The sequence below is a fragment of the Nuphar pumila genome, chromosome 15 (assembly GCF_984573655.1).
Source record: "Nuphar pumila chromosome 15, dmNupPumi1.hap1.1, whole genome shotgun sequence".
NCBI lineage: Eukaryota > Viridiplantae > Streptophyta > Magnoliopsida > Nymphaeales > Nymphaeaceae > Nuphar > Nuphar pumila.
In genome coordinates, this window is record NC_143263.1 from 2684732 (window position 1) to 2705801 (window position 21070).

The following is a 21070-nucleotide window of genomic DNA, read 5'->3' on the forward strand; positions in this document are numbered from 1 at the left end:
ATCTTTATGTGGTTCTATAACAGATGAAACATTCTTGATTTTCATGACATAAACGGTTTTCTTCTGTATTGGAGTTGTCCATCAAAGACCTTTTAACAGGCACGCTTGATTTTCATGACCACGTGTATTTCAATTGAGGCCAGTCACAAATATTGCCAATATTTTGTTTTGCAAGATTAATATATTACTGAAATACATGCGATATTTTCAAAATATCACCTATTTATTTCGTTTTAACTCTACATTAACTTGATAAGAACGCTTTTTGCAAGTATTTTTTTTTAATATGATTCAATACTATCTCTTAGAGGTTGATTTCTTTCCTTTTGACCCGAGCCCCCAATTCATCTATGTTTTCATATATTTTATATTTTTACAGTACCAATAAATTTCTGAGTTTCTTGAAAAAAACTGGATCTTTTGAAATAGTACGAGATTTTACTAGCTGATATTTTCTCGAGAATAAAATTTGCTATTTTGTTTAAAAAATGGCATTATCTAAACCTAGATAGATATGTAAATTTCTTAATAATATGTACGTCCACGGAGAGAGAGAGAGAGAGAGAGAGAGAGAGAGAGAGAGAGAGCCGAACGAAACATCAACATTACTAAGACAAAGGGTCAACAAACGTTGAGCTCGTGAGCAAACAAACAGCAGACCCAAACCAAGAGCCGAAAACACGAAGGCAAACAATAAAACATAAGGACAAAAGTCAAAGAAAAAATGGAAATCCAACAAATTCAGCTAGGGTTAGGAGGAAGAGAGGGCGGCTGAAGGCAGCAGAGGCACAAAATTGCGTGCACATCAGCCAAGATGCAATGCACGAGCTTATTGAAAACAACCAGAGTTTGACGGAATATCGCATTGTTGCGGGTCATCCAAACAACCCACCAGGTAGTGAGGAGCCAAGTTCTCCAAATCAGCCGCCATCTGGTGCACCTGCGGTGGGCCCCACAGAAGATCGAGCACGAAGGAGTCCTGTCGCACGTTGACATCAGGTTTGTTCCACGTACTCTTGAAGAGATCCACAAAGATGGGGCAAGCCCAAAACAGATGATCGGTGGATTCTTCTGCCGCATTGCACAGGACACACCGACTTGTAAGCTGAAAACCCACTCTTTTGAGGAAGTTGTCCGTTTGAACCCGATTTTGCAGAATCAACCAAGCTCAGAACCGAGAACGCGGAGTTGAGCCTTTAGCCCATAACAAATGCTCACATAGCCAGTCAACTCTAGGAGAAAGAAGAGACCGATAAAGAGATTTGATGCAGAAAGCGTCGTTAGGCACAATTGCTCGATGCAAAAGCTGGGTGGCAGGGTCAGGATCACCCTCATTCATGAGGATGAAAGACATGGCTTTAAGCCACATGCGACGCAGGTGCAAAGTATGAAGGGTGTGATGACGACGATAAAAAAAGAACGACTCAAGGGAGCCATATTTAGCATGCAATAAGGGAGCGCACGGTTTGCCAGGACGGTGCGCCATCCAACATTGCTTCACGACGAGAGCAATACTTCTAAGTCTCGGAGCAATCCCCAGACCTGCCACACACCTAGGGAGCTGCAGAGAATTTTAACCCACCAGATGACGCTTAGTCTGAGGATGACAGCTAGATCAGAGGAAATCCTCCATCAAACGAGAGAATTTCTTCTCCACGCCCGAGGACATCAAGAACATAGACATAAGGAAAACCAGGATAGAGGATGAGACATGCTTGATGAGGGTAAGCCTACCTGCGATGGAAAGGTAAAAAGTCTTTAAGGAGAAAATTTTGGTCTGGACTTTTTGAAGAGTGGCATTCCAAGCGGTTGAGGGGATGCACATTAGTTGCAAAGGGAGACCCAGATAGGACATTGGAGGATCCAAAGTAGCGCAACCAAAAATTTGTTGCCTAATGGCCAACAAGGAAGAGGGGGGGGGGGGGCATTGAACATGAACATGCATCATTTACTGTCGTTCAAAGATAAACCCGATAAAGAGAGGAAAAACTGAAGGATGAGCTTGAATATCAATATTTGCTGCACGGAGGTGTGACCGAAGATGATCATATCGTCAACGTAGGTGAGAATATGATGGAAGAATTTTTGAATGTCGAGGAGATCAATAAATCTAGAATCTGCAGCCCTCTTGAACAAACCACGAGGCCCTCAGCAACGATGTTAAATAACAAAGGGGAAAGAGGGCAACCTTGCCGAATACCGTGCCCAAGCTTAAACTGTGAGCCTCTAACTTCATTGATCTTAATAATAGAATGAGCATTTGAAACCAGTTCGCGCACCCATCGAGAGAAACAATGATCAATACCGAAATTGTCAAACATATGAAATAAGAAAGGCCAATGAACCGAGTCAAAGGCTTTATGAAAGTCGAGCTTGAGAGAGAAAAAAGGCTGGTCGTTGATATTCAAAGAGTGCAGGACTTCCGAGGCTAGGATGAAGGAGTGATGAATTCACCTAAGGGGGATAAAAGTGAACTGAGAATCTGAGAAAATTCAAGAAGCGACGACTCTGAGCATGTTAGCTAAAACCTTAGCAATAATATGGTAGAGCCCCCCATAACCGAAATAAAACAGAATCTTGAGATATCATAGGACACCACATCCTTAGAGATGAGAGAGACAATGGCTAAGTGTGTGTGGACCGGCAACCAACAATTGCGATGGAACTTCGCAAAGACTTTGATAACATCATTCTTAGTGCAGGACCAAAAGATACAAAAGAAGTCCACGAGAAAGCCATCGAAGTGAGGAGCTTTCCAACCTGACAGGTCCTTAATAGCCAAAAGGATCTCATCGTCAGCGAACATAGATTGCATGGATCTGGATTGGGCTAGGTCAATAGTCCGAATGAGGAGAGGACCAATAGAGCCGCTGACGGAGGGCTGGGCAACATAAAAGGCCTTGAAGTAGAGAGAAACTACGAGGATGACATTGTTGGCAGAATAAGTTACTTCCTCAATGGAGATAGAAGGGATAACATGCCTCCTATGCCGGTGCGAAGCGAAGGAGTAAAAAAAATTGGTGTTGCCGTCACCAGCGACAAGTCAGTGCACTCTCGACCACTGCTTCCATTGAATTTCATCTTTGATCCGCCAGGATTGAAAAAGAAGAGAAAGCTCAACAGATATGACTTTTAAGCTTTAATAGAGGAATCAGAAAGGGTGTCCGGGAACGACAAAAAGTGATGAACGACAGACAACTCTTGTTCCCAGGCGTCCAGGTGCTGGAATTTGCTGATGCTATTAGACCAAAGCCAAACTTTTATGTCGCGGGATAGGCGGAAGAGCTTCACAAGGCAACAAACGACAAGTCTAACCACATTGGAAGGCTTGTTCCATGAATGGAAGACCACAAATTTGAAATCCGGCTCCTTCAGCCACCACTATTCAAAGATGAAAGACCTAGTAAAGGAAAACCCTTCCCCTCAACGAGTAATGACCTGACTATGGTCAGAGATAGAAGGCGAAAGAAGAAAACATGTGATGTCAGGAAGGATCACCAAAAGATTTGGGGAGACGAGCACACGGTCTAGCAGTCTGCAACATGGACGAGATCATCTATTAGACCACGAGAAAGCTTCACCGGCAGGGGGAACAGGGTAGAGCTGGTGCTGTTAGACAAAGTCCTGGAAACCCCACATAAATGTCGATGGAGAAACGAGAAGGTTGAAATCATGGATGGACAACAAACAGTTAAAGTCTTCCATAAGAAGGTGCAACTCCCCAAAAGAACTAAGAACCCTACTCAAATCAGTCCAAAAAGTGGAGTGAAGGTGGAGACGGTTGAGACCGTAGACAAAAGTGACCACAACATGAGAGACCCTCACTTTCAAGGGGAGAGCAAACGATACGGAGAACATGCTTTCGTCAACTTGGGAGATACTCAAAGAAGGCTTACCAAGGATAAAAAAATTACCAGCATAGTGGACTGCGGGCTTAAAAAAGAAATTGGCCCCTCTCTAAATTTCGAAAACAATAGAGCGAGAAACTGCAGTCATTTTGGTTTTGCATAGGACAATGAGATCTGTTTTTTCTTGGCGAATCCAGTTTGCCAAGAATAAATGCTTGTCGGGACAGTTCAGTCCCCTGATATTCTAGCATAACACCTTCATAGCTGGAAGTCAGCAAAACTTTGAGGGGTGTGAGCTCTCGCAGAATGCCTAGGCAAAAAATTAGCAAGAGAGGCCGAGTATTGCAGGAAGCGACGATGTCCACAACAAGCAGAAGAACATCGCCTCGGGGAGAAAACAACTCCAGCACTTTGTGAAGGGGACGAGGAGGCAATCGGGCGACCAAGAACGATCTCCACTTGGAGCGCCACAAAGGAAAGCAGAAGGTCAGAGATCGCAACAACAAAAGCTAGCATGACGTCAGAAATATGAATGAGCTGCAGATGAGGAAGAAAGACTTCGAGCAGCCAGGCAACGTCATCCACGTCGATGCCTAGAGGAGAGGAGGGATGACTGAGCCCTACGGGTGGGTGAGCACCCACAAAATAAGAAATGCCAAAGAAAGCGATGTCGGGCTCGCAAGGTGAACCCTGGTCGACCGACATAAACAAAGAAGGGCAACGAAAAATGAAAAGCGCAAGGGAGGGCGGAGAAGAACCAACATGGGGATAACCATGCTAATAGAGGCGTGACCGGAGATGGTATTGAAAATCATCACATGAACCGAAGGGCCATCAAAACGCCTGCATGGGGAAAGGATCAGAAGCGAATCCCCACACTAAGACTTACGAAGGCTGCACATGACTCCAGAAGCAATCAAAAATCTTGCAAAATGGTGGCTTGGGAGATAGCACGGGCTAATGATAGCCCTACGGCTCTGAGAGGGAGGAATAATGAGACTTAAGCCTGGGGGAGCGAGCAGGTGGCAGACTGCAAAGCAGGAGAGCCATCATCAAATGGCGAGAACCCAGAAGCCTCAAGAACGCCAGCCGTAGAGGCTCTTGACGACTGAGAGGGGCGATAACCAAGAAACCTCCAGAGCGGAAAAAGGAGCGAGGGCGGATACCAAAGCAAATGAAAACTGAGAATACCACCAACCACATCATGAGTCGTCAAAGCACCTCGAAGAGGGGTGGCAGGAGATAAATGCGAAGAGGATTGAGGACACTAAGAGATCCCTTGCAAACCAAGGGCATTGGGAGACGAAAGGAGAGATGATAGCTTTCCAAAAAAGTAATCATCGACGGGAGAAATTCCAATGCACATAGAGATGACGACTGAGAGGAGCAGGAACTGAGGAGACCATCAGGCAAGCAGGAGCTGTCACCGAAAAGAGCTGCTGACAGAGAAGGACATGTCGAAGACCGCACGAAAGATTTTCCGATGAATGACATTGGTAAGGCGACTGGCTGGTGGAAACCCAAAAAGAACAGATTTTGATATCCAGAAAGAGAGAGTACCATATAAGCCAAAATCTATCTATATAGTGTCGTGAATTTGGGTTGGTATGATTGGTATCTAACCAATACCTGCCAACTTTTGGTTTCAAGTTTTCAACAAACTATTCCTGGCCAGTTATGGATTTGGATGTGGTTCACCCTAGAAAAAGGCTTAGTTGGGATCTGGAATTGCCTAGACCCAGTCCAAATTTGACCTAGAACCAGGTTCCCTACTGAAAAAGTGTCGGAAATCCCTAGTTCATTCTTCGGTTCACATATTTCCACAATATATTCTAGTGAGTAGTCACCTTATATAAGAGAGAGAATCGGGGTTTCTTCTGGGGGCTCTTCCGGATCGGACGTCATGGAGCGCGCGTTGCAGAGATGGGCTGTGGACGTCTCGCGGTGGGAGCCGTCGGACGCCCAGCTCCGCTTCTGCGTTTCGCTCCTCCCTCCCCACGAGAGTCCCGCCATCGCCAGGTACGGATTTCCTCCGCAAGAAGAGAGAGAAACAGAGAGTACTATGACCTTAACAATCTTTTAATAACATCTGGGTTCTTCTCTTCGTTTGAAAACTCGCAGGTTTATGAAGACAGAAGACAAGAAAAGAGCACTTGTCAGTCGAATGCTTCAATACATGCTTGTACACGAAGTCCTGGGAATTCCATTCAAGGGAATAATGATCAAACGGACTGTAGAAGGAAAACCATATTTGGTACGTGTTGATTTTCTTTCTTTTTCTTTTCGAATGAGAAAGAATGGTCTTCAACTTGCCCCCAGGACTGATATTTCTCTCTAATTTCTCAAACATGGATCATACTTGAGCTCTAAATCATGTTTGCAAAATCTATCCCAACTGGATATTTCATTTGCTTTTGATTGTTGGTGCATATGTATATGTGGTCTGTTTGAGTTAAAAGAGTTGTTTGTGTTTTGAATTTGCTCCTTTTCCCTCTCTTTGTTGAAATTTGTTCTCACACAATCATGTAGGCTGTTTTGGACTGCTGAAATGGAGTTGTGCTGCCCTTAAACCTGAACCTACCACGGCGATGTATTCTAACATCATTGCGTATTTAGGGGTTGATGTATATAGGTATCAATTTAGAAATAATTCCGTGGCTCTATCATTCAGTTTGAAATAACAGCAAATGGGTTTTTCATTGCTTCATTCTACACTTTATTTAAAGTGTTGACATATAAATGTATTCACATAAATTCTTCAGTTACACCCATTTAATTGGGACGAAGATTTTTCTTTGCACTTGGCCTTTGTCGGGTTTATGAAGTTACAAAGTGGAAGTTCCAACTTTGTGCTTTATTTTTAGTTAGCTTGGTGAATTTAATTATGGGTCTTGTTTTTTGAATTTTCTTTTACATGCGTCCATGTGAAAAACTAGGAATTCCATCAATGAAATCCATACATGGCAGGGGAATTATATGTGCTGCTTCTCTGAGAAAACTCCAAGTGAGGCACCTTGATAGACAATTCAGCTTCATGGTGCTTATTAAATTGGTTTACCGATGGAAGTTGTAGAATTTTGCACTTGATAAAGTTATTTATTTTGGATTTCGTGTAAAATACTTCTAAATACAGATTCACATGTTCTAGCCAGATGCCTATATCAATGTTTGTATCTTTAGAGATTGGAACATAAAGTTAACTTTGATTATTTAAAGTCTTGATTGAACCTACAAGTTTGAGGACAAGACCCATGAAGCCTAACTTTGATCCTTTGTTTCATCATAAAAGACCACCTTTAACATGTACATACACACACATGCCAGCATTTGTGTACTCAAAGATGTTGAAGTACTTGCACATGCATTCAGACATACATAGTTGCACATGTGCACACACACAGAGCGTTGTTGATAAGAGTTTGTGACTTGCCACTCCACAAGAGGGCGACAGTTTTTTGTCATATTGGGCGTGATTGCAATCTTAAAAGACCACCTTTAACATGTACATACACACACATGCCAGCATTTGTATACTCAAACATGTTGAAGTACTTGCACATGCATGCAGGCATGCATAGTTGCACATGTGCACACACACACACACAGTTGTTGATAAGAGTTTGTAACTTGTCACTCCACAAGAGGGCAGCAATTTTTTGTCATATTGGGCGTGATTGCAATCTCACCAAGAACAAGGTGCTGCCTGTATCTCAGTTGTGGAAGCATATTGCAACCATATTATCCTTGCATACAAGCTCCATTTGTAAGAGATGCAGATTGTTTTATTTTCATAAATTTTACTGCTATGGAGTGAAAATTTCATTCCTACTACCCTTCAACGAATTACTCATTGCCTATACTCTATTTCCACCCAACATATATGAGAGTTTGCACATCATCTGTCTTTATTGCAGGAAACTAATGGAGCAAAGTTTGATTTTCCAAACTTTAACTTCAATACCTCTCATCATGGGGACTATGTTGCCATTGCTTCTGATCCACAGTGCCTTGTGGGTATAGATATAGTCTCCCTAGAAGTTCCTAAGAAGGAAAATGCTGTAGAATTTATCAAGAACTTTTCTTCATGCTTTACAACTTTGGAATGGAATCATATAATGAGTGCTGGCACTACAAACAACATTTTGGCTGAGTTCCATAGGTACTGATGTATGAGAATAGCACCGGTCATGCTTATTTTGTGCTTATTACTCTTTTATCAAATTTCATTATTGATGCGTGTGTTGGAAGCCAATTTTAGATTTAAATAAGAAATGATAGGTATATTTGAATCTTAATGCATTGATGCTTGCTCATGTTACTTTAAAAAGCTTTTTGTTTTTGAAGAAAAGTCCACATTGAATTGTGTGAAACAAATATTAGTATAAAAGATTCATAGTAAACAAGATATCAGGTTACATTTACATCTGTGGTAAATGATCTGGATACTTTCTCTCTTGATGTATTCTCTTTCTTTTCCACCCATTGTCTTTTAGGCTCTGTTTGGGAGCTGATAGCTGGAGGCCGTGAAGCAGAATCACGAATCCACAGTGTCAACCACACGTTTGGGAGAGTGCAAAAAGGTCATTTGATGGAGTTTAGAGTGCATTTGACGACACCAATTCCACAAACCGACTACCACCATAGGGAGGTGGTAATTTACAAATGCTATGCCGATGCCCACTTTCGACGACCCTCCGACCGTGCTTCCACCTACCAATTTACCAACTTTATGGAACTGACTTTCTATTTCTCTTTCTTCAACACCCTAACCCTTTATCTTTCTCTCTCTTATTCCCCTTAACTCTATGCCCCCCCCTCCCAATAAGCACAGTCTCAAGATTCAAGCACCCTGTGTTGGATAGCTATGCGAAACATTTTTTCTTTTCGAGCCATCGTTTGTTGTGGTTTTTGTAAAGGGTGTGACAGTCATTTTTCAACATCAAGTTAAAAATCCCTCTTATGTATATTTGAAAAAGATTGCCTATTTGCTGGTACATTCCAATGCAAAACTGGTGCCTCCATTACATTTTTCTTGTTTTATTCTCTGTTTTGAAGTGTTTTGCTGTAAAGCCCTATTTTAGGTTGTGTTTTTGGGTACCTTGCTAAGAAAATCCTAACTACATCCTAGGAACTCCATCAACACTGTGGGTATAAGCCCAAACGTGACTGTATACCTATGGTTTTTGATTTTTCATTTTGCTTGCCTTGCAAGTGTTTGAACAAATGCTTATGAATGCAAATTGAGTTTAAATCTGTTATTCTTTCTTGTTCTACAGTCCATTTTCTCTTTTATTTGTAATTTTCTTTTATTTTTTCACAATATTATTTGTGTTCTCCCTATATCATTGTCTTCAAATTATATCCCCTGTCAAAATCCATATTCTTTGAACAAAACATAATCCAAAGCCCATATTCACAAATGCTGTGATGAAAACATTCGTTTGGGAACCAGTATTTAAGGAAGTAATTGCAAAATCCATATTTCAACCCAAACAGCTGATGATAGTTATTTTAAATCCTTGATTGGAATTTTTAGAGGTGCTTCCAAACAGGTAACATAGAAATGTCAAATTCTGTGGATTTGCTGGTTGCCTTCCTAGCTACCTCCGACTGTGAGCTCCCAAACAAAGCCTTAATGAGCTTGACTTTGTTGTCTTGCTCTATAATAAGTCGTTTTTATTGCTCAGGCATTCTCTAGATCTCTCTAGAGGGCGTTCAGCTATTGGAATTAATATCTGATTATAAAGATAGCCAATCCAGAACTGGAGCTCCTGCAACCACTTACATGTGAACCTCATACATGTGAAGAAAGTGCTATTGTCACCACAGTTTTTACAGCTGTTTCTGAAAAGATGACTAATGTGGTTGGTTTACTGTTTCTGGAAAGATATAACACCTTGCAGTTTCAACTACATCATAGTCACGGATGACTATAAGTATTAAGATGTTTAAGATGGATTTATTTTATCATCTTATTTGCATCCTTCAAGGAATGTAACCTGTGACATTATGCGATGTAAACATGAGATGGAAACCAATACTCATTAACTAATTGAACACTTGGATATGGCTGTTCATCTTTCCCATTTTCGTGCTTGCGTTTGCCATGACATTGTCTTCAATAGTTTTATAGTGTTTTGTTAAAGGGTTCCATATTATTTCAGTAGAAACAATTCCTTGTTATCTTGACAAAAGCAGAGTAAAAACTCCAGGATTGTTTTTGTTGGCCATGAGTCTGTGACCCAGTTATTGAAATCTAAAACATGTTTCTTTAGGTATTGGTGTCTAAAGGAAGCATACACCAAAGCCATAGGTATGGGGCTGGGATATGGCTTTGGCAGATTGGAGTTTCATCACACAAATTGGCGTGATATACTTGTCCAAGTAGATGGTGAAGATTCAAATGATTGGCACTTTTGGCTATCAGAGCTAGGGAAGGAAAATTGGGTCAGTCCATTGCATTGATAGAAACCTCAATGAATTATTTATTTTCTGAAACACATCCACCAGGATGATTTTTTTCGTCGATTGCAAATTGAATATTTTCTTGATGTTTACAGGTTTGCGTGGCAAGGTGTCATCCGAAGAGAGCAATAGAGAGTTACAAGAGAACTTTGTGGCGGTCAGACTTTGATGATGAAAAGCATAGTCGTGCCCTTCTGCTTCCAAGTAAGGAATTTGCGACGCTTGAAGTGGAAGATCTCATTCCTAAACATGTAAGAGAAGCGTATGATGCATTGAAAGAGAAGTGTGGATACAGCCTAAAGTAAAGTCACAAATGAATCTTGTACATTTATTTATGTTTGACGAATGAAAGACTCTTCCTGTGAAACCGTCACTACGACCACTTATATATATATATAAAGTTTCAGACGATTTATTTTTCATACCGTCTTAGATCCCTTTAGAAAACATATTTACACGTTTTTTTACTTCATCTAAATTCATAGATGTGATCTCTATGCTTTATTTTAGTACAAAACATATATTAGTTTAAACATTTTTCATCTTTAGATGTGTTTTTAGCTGAACAAAAAAATTGACGGTTCATATTATATAAAACAACTTGATTAACTAAAAATCAAGAATTATTGTTGAATTGGTTCGATCCATAGCATGGTTCTTAGTGAATAAGCAATGATAAATGCATCTGCAGGTTTGAATGACTGGGATAATCTAGGAGATAAATGGTCTGAAACTTGTACATCTCTCTCTCTCTCTGTATATATATATATATATATATATATATAAGGGGGGAGGTGAATGATTGACTAATCAAGGCACGGAACTGTTGAGTAGAAATCACCTTATTTTCATATTTTTTAGATTCTTTTTTGTAAATCGGATTCTATAGATGTGATCTAAGTTTGTTTGATAGGAAATGGGTTTTGAATCATGTGATTGCGGCATGTAAGCAGAGGTTTTAAGAGCTTCAAAAATCAACCACCCACAATGTACTAAAATTTCACAACTCAAAAACTGATATTTATATATTAAAAAGCATCATTCAAGCTCCCATCCATAAGAAACAAACCATATTAAGCACAAATATGTGGCCCGATTGAGATGATACAGCTTATTCCAAATATTTTCTGCTCAATAGTTTCATACATTCATTAGTACAAAAAAAATTTGCTAAATGAAATATGATAACTGAAACATGCTAAATGAGTTTGGGCAATTTTTTTTTAGATTTTGACCATATAAATGTGATCTACAGGCTTGACTTTATAGGATAAACTCAAGCATTTGATTGATACATGAGTAGGATTTTATAACGTTTGAAAGATCAATGGCTTAAAATCTTTGTAAATTTTTGAGGCTCCAAATATTGTTTTTTCCATTGAAAAAACATGATCCATATATCGATTCTTGACCACGCCGAACACATCTCTGTGGTTAGAATTATGAAAAAAAAAATACTGGGAAACCCGAAAAAATCGTTTGGAGAGAGAGAGAGAGAGAGACGGGGTACACTCATAACTATGCTTCAAATCGTTTAGCATTGTTTGCATATATGCATGTTTTGCAGCTCCCCCTGCCCCCATGAAAAAGGTGGTTTAGAAAACTATAAAAGAACAAATGATTCTTTATAATTTTCTCATGTTTTTTTACAATGGTTGGCTGACTGCCATATTTAGATAAACCCTTCCCGAACTTTGGCTCTCAGATTCACCGTTATGTGAGATTCTCTGGAAATGCCCAAGGAATTCCGGTTAGCAAGACAAGCATATACCCTCAGGCAAATAAAAGAACTCCATGCTCTTCTCATAACGACAGGCAAAACTCGCAATAAATTTCAGCTGACAAAAATAGTTGCACTCTATGCATCTACTTTGAACACCATGCACTATGCAGAGTTAGTCTTCTCCCAGATGGAAAACCCTGATACCTTTTCAATCAACACTATGATGAGGGGCTACAATCTGCACTCCAACCCACAGAAAAGCCTCCAGTTATACTCCCAGATGATGAAAAGATCAATGGCTTGTGATAGTTTCACCATTGCCTTTGTACTTGAAGCTGTGGCTGCTACACTATTGGTTGGGAATGGAAGAGGAGTACATGGGCAGATGATCAAGCTTGGACGTGAAGCATCTATTGTTGTACAAACTAATTTGATGAAAATGTATGCTGACTGTGGCTGGATCGATAATGCTCGCCAAGTGTTCAATGAAATGCCTCAGAAAGACTTTATCTCATGGAGCGCCATGGTAGCTGCCTATGCAAGACATGGTTGCTTTTATGAGGCCTTAGTTATGTTTCAGGCCATGGAGAGGGAAGGAATAATGCCTAACGAACATACTATGGTGCCCTTGCTGAGGTCCTGTGTTCACTCAAGTTCCTTGATTTTAGGGGAATATCTACATGCATATAGAGAGAGAAATCCACAAATTAGGGACACTCATTTGGGAAATGCACTGGTTTATATGCATGCAGCATGTGGTATCTTGGACAAAGCAGTTAAAGTTTTCAATGAGATTGAAGAAAAGGATGTGTTCTCCTGGAGCACCATGATCGAAGGGTTTGCAGTTCATGGCCATTGTGAGGAAGCATTGAGGTTCTTTGCTTGCATGAAGTCGGAAGGAATAAGGCCAAACTATGCCACTAGTGAGCGTACTGCATGCATGCAGCCATGCAGGCCTCGTATGCAAGGGCCACAAACATTTTGAAGCCATGCGAAGTGAGTATGGCCTAACACCGAAGCTTGAGCACTACGGTTGCGTAGTTGACATGCTTGGGTGTGCCGGGCTTCTGACTCAGGCACATGAATTCATCAATCGCATGCCAATGCCACCCAATGCCATCATCTGGCGCACTTTGCTAGAAGCATGCAATGCACATGGAGAGATGAAACTAGCAGAGATCGTATCAAAGACCCTTCTTGAGTCAGACCATGACCATGTAGAGAATCATGTCATCATGTCTAATGTCTACTCCCAAGCTGCGAGGTGGATTGATGCAGAAATAACAAGAAACACGATTCCGACGGCAGGGAACATGAAATTACCAGGTGAAGCTCAATAGAAGTAGGCATCAACATCAATGATGGAAGTGCAACTCCACCTCTTCATGGTAATACAAAATTGCAGTAAAATCAATCATTTACGGTTTTCATTGGCCAATTTTGTTTTCTTTAGACCCTCCAATTTCATTCTTCTATAAGCTTATTCCAGAGATGGATCCAGTTATGATAAATGTAAAATAAAGTATACATGCATCTTTTGCTGAATACCCCAACCAATTTATTAAATTTAAAGCAACATTCTCATGCCTACACCCAGTTGAGTTCAGACCCTTCCCCTTATCTACAAACAGGACCAAGCAACAATTCTACAAGGCCAAGTCACATAGATTCAGTAGATTACATAGATGACACTATCGGTCATCACCATGCCTTATGCAGGGTATCATCCCCCACACATAATCTAAATTGCAGGCCAGCAGTTCACCAAATACATGACAGAGCTTCTTCATGTCAGCAATTTGTATCATATGCGACCAGACCCTGCAACTCTGGGCCCTCCAAGCGTGGGTTGTTCTCAAAGCTGCATAACATAGAAAGAGAAACAAAATCAGAGGAGAAAAAAGGGAGGTGACAGAGAAGTACAAGAACGAACTTTCTGCACAAGCAATGCAAAAGATACCTAGGATTTTCAAACTGACAATCTGAGATTAAGCAGTATTAAGTGAAGGTGTAATTCTGAGACTGTTACTGTGTTTACAGAGATCCAGTAAAACATACAGCTCGCAAACTTGGACAAAAGCAATGGGTGAATTAATTGTTGAACATACCAAGGAGCAAACCAATGAACATGCAGAATTAGATGAGATTTATGAGACTTATTTTCAGCATCGATAGCCTTACAAGTTCTTCAATCGATGATCTAAAGTGATGTATCTTGCAGGGGGAGCAAAGTTCAAAGAACATGATACAAGTCAAAAGCAGGTGACTTTTTGAAAACAGCACAAGGGATGTTCATGCACAACTGAGGGCACGTTTGCATGGCCCAAAATAAGAATTGTTCTCACACAATGGTGAGAACGATTCTGATTTGCCCCATTTCTAACGTGCAGGCAAACATGAGAAAATGGGGCAGTGAGATTCAAAATCACATTTGGGGCCATTTTATTCACTTCTCGTGTGATTCCAAATCACATTGTCCACCCTGTGATTTATACGACTATCATATAAGATAACGTGTAATTTCAAATCACATGAGATGCACACAAACGTGCCCCAAATGTATTCAGAAAATAACACCTTTATTTTATTGGAGAAATGCATCCAACATGACTTTTAACAAAGTCAATGAAGGACTGATGAAGAAATTACTCAAAGAATGTCCATAGGAAGTTGATAGAGACTTGTATGCCTATATGCAGCTTCCCTAGTGCTCAGAAACTTAATTCTACAAAACTATAACCAAGCTGACTGAGCATATCTTCATCATTCAAAATCTTTATAATACTAGTAAACTATAACCAAGCTGAGCGAGCAGGGATAACTGTTTAGAATTGGGCACTAACGTCTGCCCCAGATAGAAAAAGAAAATAACTACATAAAACCAAATGCTTCATAATCAAAATGTATCACCAGTGCATACTCACTTGCTCAAAGGGATGTGCTCAAAAGGACCAGTTGTCGGAATTGTTCCACATAAATTATTGCTAGAAACATCTCTGGTGACATGAGAAAATGACAACTATCAATCTTGCATTCCACTGTTGACTAGCAGTAAACCCTGATTTAGTACCAATTCAGCAAAGAACTTACACAACTTTAAGGCTACGAATATTGGCAAGCTCCCTAGGGATTCTTCCAGTTAACTGATTGTTGTTTAGACGCCTACACACAAATTTTACAAATAAATATCTGAACACTTGAAAGACAACACATACAAGCTTAAAGTGCTAATCAGAATAGACAACAGTGGATGTGACAGCTCATGACCAAACGGCCATTCATGATAAACAATTAAGAAATACAGAGCATTTGAACTTACAGGAACACAAGAGATTTTAATTTGCCCAGCGAAGGGGCAATCGTCCCTGAAATGTTGTTGTTATACAAGTCCAAGCTCACTAGGCTCTTCAAATTACCCAATTCAGCTGGAATTGTCCCCTGAATGTTGTTTTTGTAAAGTTCCCTGCATCCAAAGAATACATAGAAAGGTCAAAGAAAGACCTTCCCTCCCATGGACAAATTCATGCAGATAGACAGAGCAATGATAAGCATAAGATCTGGAAAAAAAAAACCCATAGATGACCAAGCTCTCCAAAAAAAATGCTCATAGCCTCTTATCATGTTACATGCTAGAAAAAGAATATATATTATGCTTATTCCAAATCTGGATGGATTACTACTTTGGCAGAAAACAAGATATACAATTCATAATTATACATTTAAAGATAAGTCAACCTCAGAAACTCTGTAGTCCCGTGAATAAAACCACCTCAAGAAACTTTGAGAAAATGGATGTGAAGAACAGCCACTGCCATGTTGGACGATGTGGCATCCCAGGCAAGCAACAAGTGAATCACAAATGTACAACATTACACCATCAAATCCAGAGCTATTCTTAATAAAAAAAAAAGAACGTCTAAGGCATGCAAAGAGATGAATAAAGTGGTACTCTCTCTGGCAGTCAAAATTAGATAAAATTCGAAAGTACAAACATCTAAATCACCAAACCAAGAGACAACAAAAATTAAAGGGGAATGAGCAAGAAAGAGAAGACTAACAAATATTGCAGATGCTCGAGTTTTCCAATATCAGGTACTAGATGACCAGAAAGGTTTGAATTTCCCAAGTCCCTGCAAAAGAAGTAAATGAAAATTTAGACCAAATAACCACCAGAACACTTTGAACATAGAAAGCAGTAAACCATTATGCACAAACAAGATATGAAATAAGTAATACGCAAGATACATCTTACCAAAATAACCAGATTTACTGCAGGGTTGAAGCAAATAATACACAGTTGGGGCAATGGATTGGATAAATAACCAAGGTCACAGTAATACATGCATTGAAACTTTTGTTCAAAAGGACAGGACCTACCTACTAATTCTCAGGATTGGGTTCTATTTGGCCCTGACATTATTTTTTATGCACGGGATCGGTTTAACATGTAAAAACAGAAAATGTTACCATACCTTTCGAACCAAAAAATAGAAACCATCAAAGGACAAGTTAACGAATAGCAATATGGTATCAATGCAACAAATGTAAACTTTAAGATCACTTTTACAACTAAGCAGACCAGCACCCGGCCCCATCTCAGCTTTGATGGATGCATGCATGAGCACAGACACACGATGTACCACTTTTTTCCCAAACCCCAACCCATAACACAAAATTCAAATAAACCACAAAACAAAGCTGTTCTTGATAATGTATAAATATTCCAACTCCTTTCCAGGCATGCCATCAATTTATTATCAAAATCACTTTCTACATATAGAAACAAGAATTTTGACTACAATGTTCGCAAAAAAAATTCTCTTCAAAGAAGTTTGTATTTCACTCTCTCAAAGACTGTACATAACAAGAACTTCATATAATAAAAACTTAACAGCCCCTCAGGGGTTAGATGAAGAAGGAAAAACTAATAAAGAACACGTACACGCCCAGAGGTTGAAGAGTGAAAAAAACAAGAAAACTGGATCACTCCAACATGTACAAATTTAAGTTCATCTTAAACCAGACTTTAAGGCATGCTGGCTAATGGCATGTTCAATTTATGTCACCCAAAGACTCCTTAACAGACTGACTCCCCCCCTTAACAAATTATCTATATGGCTAGGTTGTGGAACATTTAAAATTATAGATATATCGATCGCTTGTGAAAATAGGAACCCATGGGCATAGCTCTGCCTGTTTGCCATGTGCTGGGGTCTTGTATATATAAGGGTGCACAGTCCTATATTTATTATCACAAAACTTATATAATGACTGATTATAAAACTTCTTATAATGTTTCTACATACAGTTTAAATAACATAGAATTGCTTTTTTATAAATCGCCCTTTATTTCAAATTTTCAATTATTTCATTTGACAGGATTCAGGTGTTGCCTATCCTAATGCCTAGATGAGTCCAGGCAAGGCAATCACATAGTCCATGCCTAGACCTAGCCTTCCTCACGATGATGGTGAAGGTCTTTTCCACATACTTCTATAGCAGAAAAATAATGGGATGAGCAGAAGATGTACTATGGTGCTTCAAGAAATAGCGGATCTCATCTAAAGGTGATCCAATGCCTGCCCACTATTGGAATTTAACAGTTTCTAAGTGTGATCTCTTTAGATAATTACAGTTAAACAAATAACCATTATAAGTTCAGCACTTATAATTCCCAGTAGTAAAAAAATAATGAAAGCCGTCTTAGAAATATATTTGGAGATGTAACTTCCTAAAGAGAATGACCAAAGCGAAACAAAATCTCGAATGCTCCAAACAATAAACTAAGGCCAATTTCATGATTCAACCCCAACAAAACTTGCCCAAAAATTAAAAAAAGATGCCAAATATGTAAAAGGAAAAGTAAACACTTCCTGCCCCTCCAATCTTTAGCCAACCCTTCAAGTCAGGCTAATACTTGGCCGCGAGATGAATCAGATCAGACGGGTAGACTTGCAAGATTTGGCAGAGTAAATTTAGTTCTCGATTGACACACACAGCGAGTCAAATAAATCATTTCACCAACAAAAAAGGAAAAAAAAGTCTGTCCTCTAAACCCATCAAACAGAATCAAATATTTTCCATAAATTTATAGCAACAAACACCCCATCATTCCCATTAATATAAATTATAACAAAAACGGTGTAAGTATTAAAGCATAGATACCATCAGAGGAAATGATCCTATCCGCCCAAAAAATGAAAATTGTGACATACCATAAAGCATAGATACCATCAGAAGGAAATGATCCTATCCGCACAAAAAATGAAAATGGTGACATACTATAAAGCATAGATACCATCAGAAGGAAATGATCCTATCCGCACAAAAAATGAAAATTGTGCAAAAAATGGAAATTGTGACATACTATACCAATCCACGAGATAGAGAGAGAGAGGTTCAATTAGTCGAAATCTAATCCATAAAATCTCCTCTAGACATAGAAATGATCGATCACCATTAAAAGAGAACAGACGACCACTACCCACAAGAGAAAACAAGCATAATACAACCTAAAGAATCAACAAACATGCAAACCAAAAAAGAAAAAAAAATACTCCACCCAGAAAAAATAAAGGGAATTGCCCACCTACCCATCAAACAAAATAGGATATTTTTGAACACCCACCACAACCAAATCAACAGAAACCCATCATTAGATACTATTTCCCACATGAAGCATTCACTACAAGAAAAATAATGAAGACAAAGCAAAGAGAGTCAGTAACAGCAAACATACACCCTAGTAACGCGATTATCCTGATTGCAGGTGATGTGGAACCAGGTGCAAGGGTTCACGAGCGTCGGATCCCAACTCTGCAAGACGTTATCAGGGTCGGTCAAGCTCCTCCGCAAAGCATAAAGGGCATCCCCTTCGGAATTCGAGGAGGCGAGGGGAAGAAGAAATAGGAAGAGGGTGATTGCGAAGCTGCGTAACCGGGCAGGCACCTCCATGACTCTTCCTCTCAGCCAAAGAGGAAGAAAAAAGCCCTAAGATTTTATGGGCCGGAAGAGAGAGAGAGAGAAAGAGAGAGAGAGAGAGAGAGAGAGAGAGAGAGAGAGAGAGAGAGAGAGAGAGAGAGAGAGGGGGGGGGACTGCTTCAGTTTTAAGGAAGGAGAAATTGGGGAGGTTGCAAATTTGAAGGTTGAGGTTAGTAGAGAGAGAGAAGGAACGGAGAAAGTGAAGCAGGTTAAGGAAGGAGAGAGTGGGGATGTTGGAAATTTGAGAGAGGAGAGAGAGAGAGAGAGAGAGAGAGAGTTTGACCCGTTCAGGGAATATCAGTGTGAAAGAAAACCGCTTGTGTCTCTATTATAATTTTTACTTTTTTAATTTTTTTTTCTACACTTCCCTGAAAACAAATAAAATTTGTTTTACATAATTGTTTTTCTAGGCGCAGCCTGTCTGATTACTGTGTTTTTGACCGTCCACATTCTCACATGAATGTGGATTGATGGTAGCCGTCCAAATGCATCAGCTGGACGGCTAGGATCGATATAGGATCCTTTTTAGCCATCGAATTGAATCAAGTTGCCCTTTGATATTGAAAAAATAAAAAAAGAGTTGCAAGGTGAATGAGTAATTCACAGTGCAGTGACAATAGAGTTTAGTGTCTGAAAATGACTCTTTTTAGGTCATTTTGAATATTGTTTCTCTTTGATGACCAGTCTTTGTCTTGACCCAGTTGTTTTTTTCTAAATCATTCAACAAGATTAGCGTGTGCACGAGGACACTTTGGAGTGGAATGGACCTGGACCCAACTGGGCCCAAGCCTTTTCCAATTAGTTTGATCAAAGTGGAACTTAGGATTACCAACGTTAGGCTTGGTGTGTCTCGGTTTGTGTTCGACTAGTAAAGAGCTCATTCAAATTCGTAAAATATGCTCGGCAAGCTGAACATGAACAACGGGTGCTCAGCTCAGCTCGACTGGTATAAGCTAGTAATTTAGTAATAAATATGTTATATATTTTGAAGTGTAGATGGTTGAAATGTTTGGCTTGCAAATAATAAGTTTATAATTTAAATCTTAATGCTTGCATAATTGAAAGGATGTACTTGTTTAATGAATCAGTAAATCTGAGCTTGGTTCAGTAAGTTTAGAGGCCAAATTTTATTATTTTCAATTTTAAAAATGTATTTTTTATGACTGAGCAAGCTTGAACTCTTGTCGGTTAACTCGAGCTTGCCATGAACTTGAGCTCGGCTCAGCTTGCCACAAAAACGAACCAAGTTTGAACTGTGCATGAATAAACCACTGTTGAACTTGGCATATTTCAATTGTTTGTTGACCCTACCTGATCATAGACATGGAAAACCAACGGTAGCTTGGTAACCAAATCAAACCCCTTGTTATTATGAGGAAGTTGATGAAGTTATAAACGATATGCTTGTGACTGACTTTTGGGGGAATCTATTTCTGCATAATGGAAAGCTTATATAGAGACATTCTCTCGAGAAGACTTTCATTAATGTTCAAAGCAAGATCAGAATTCTGCCTTCCTGCTATTTTATTCCTTTGTAGTGCTGACAGATGGAAACTATACTCTGAAATCTCTTTAGTTGTTGACTGTAGAAACCTTCATACCTTTTTACTTTAGTCTTCTAAGTCTTGCAACCATTTCCTAATGAATTAGAGTTTTGAGTTTGAGGGGGCTTTTTGCAAAATAGTCCCCACCTTATCGGCGATCTGCAAAATAGTCTCTGCTTTATAAGATTTTGCAAATTGGTCCCTGGCTTTTGTATCGTTAGCGCAAAATAGTCCTTCCGTTAGGTTGGTGTCAAGAAAACCATGGTTAGACAGTGATCATGGTTATATATTAACAAAAAATAACCATTATACATTTCATGTCCTCCATCCCCGGTTCAAACGGGGATGAGGCGGGGAGGGGCGGGGATATTGCGGGGAAAAGTGGTGGGGCGGAGATGAGGCGGGGATCGTGGCGGGGCGGGGAAAAGTGCACGTCCATCCCCGCCTCCACCCCCGGACGGAGATGGATTTTAACCTTTGTCCCCGCCTCCATCCCCGTTTCATACCCT

General features: G+C 39.8%; 3 protein-coding genes and 1 pseudogene across 3 annotated transcripts; 3 read left to right on the forward strand and 1 right to left on the reverse strand.

The window, feature by feature from the left end:
• Window positions 1-5733: 5733 nt before the first annotated feature.
• On the forward strand, window positions 5734-10720 carry LOC149814129 (uncharacterized). The gene is made up of 5 exons (XM_089989827.1): window positions 5734-5867; window positions 5970-6102; window positions 7763-8007; window positions 10124-10295; window positions 10409-10720. Exons 1-5 carry the CDS (start codon window positions 5752-5754, stop codon window positions 10616-10618), a joined length of 876 nt encoding a protein of 291 aa, XP_089845953.1. The 5' UTR covers window positions 5734-5751; the 3' UTR covers window positions 10619-10720.
• Window positions 10721-12046: 1326 nt separating this feature from the next.
• LOC149814130 (pentatricopeptide repeat-containing protein At2g20540-like) lies at window positions 12047-13021 on the forward strand. The gene has a single exon (XM_089989886.1). It carries the CDS (start codon window positions 12047-12049, stop codon window positions 13019-13021), a length of 975 nt encoding a protein of 324 aa, XP_089846012.1.
• Window positions 13022-13025: 4 nt separating this feature from the next.
• Window positions 13026-13376, forward strand: LOC149814131 (putative pentatricopeptide repeat-containing protein At1g74400 pseudogene; annotated as a pseudogene).
• Window positions 13377-13571: 195 nt separating this feature from the next.
• Window positions 13572-19073, reverse strand: LOC149814132 (leucine-rich repeat protein 1-like). Its single transcript, XM_089988337.1, has 6 exons — window positions 18776-19073; window positions 16095-16166; window positions 15356-15499; window positions 15127-15198; window positions 14961-15032; window positions 13572-13897 (listed from the first exon to the last, which is right to left on the reverse strand). Exons 1-6 carry the CDS (start codon window positions 18988-18990, stop codon window positions 13828-13830), a joined length of 645 nt encoding a protein of 214 aa, XP_089844463.1. The 5' UTR covers window positions 18991-19073; the 3' UTR covers window positions 13572-13827.
• Window positions 19074-21070: the final 1997 nt, after the last annotated feature.

Excerpts from the sequence above, each read along its gene's own strand:
- LOC149814129 (XM_089989827.1), top strand. The coding sequence starts at position 5,752 with ATGGAGCGCGCGTTGCAGAGATGGGCTGTGGACGTCTCGCGGTGGGAG. Across the intron at positions 8,008-10,123 it reads ATTTTGGCTGAGTTCCATAG|GTATTGGTGTCTAAAGGAAG; the intron begins GTACTGATGTAT and ends ATGTTTCTTTAG. Across the intron at positions 10,296-10,408 it reads AGCTAGGGAAGGAAAATTGG|GTTTGCGTGGCAAGGTGTCA; the intron begins GTCAGTCCATTG and ends TGATGTTTACAG.
- LOC149814130 (XM_089989886.1), top strand. The coding sequence starts at position 12,047 with ATGCCCAAGGAATTCCGGTTAGCAAGACAAGCATATACCCTCAGGCAA.
- LOC149814132 (XM_089988337.1), bottom strand. The coding sequence starts at position 18,990 with ATGGAGGTGCCTGCCCGGTTACGCAGCTTCGCAATCACCCTCTTCCTA. Across the intron at positions 15,500-16,094 it reads CTCGAGCATCTGCAATATTT|GGAACTTTACAAAAACAACA; the intron begins GTTAGTCTTCTC and ends CTTTGGATGCAG. Across the intron at positions 15,199-15,355 it reads TTAAAATCTCTTGTGTTCCT|GCGTCTAAACAACAATCAGT; the intron begins GTAAGTTCAAAT and ends ATTTGTGTGTAG.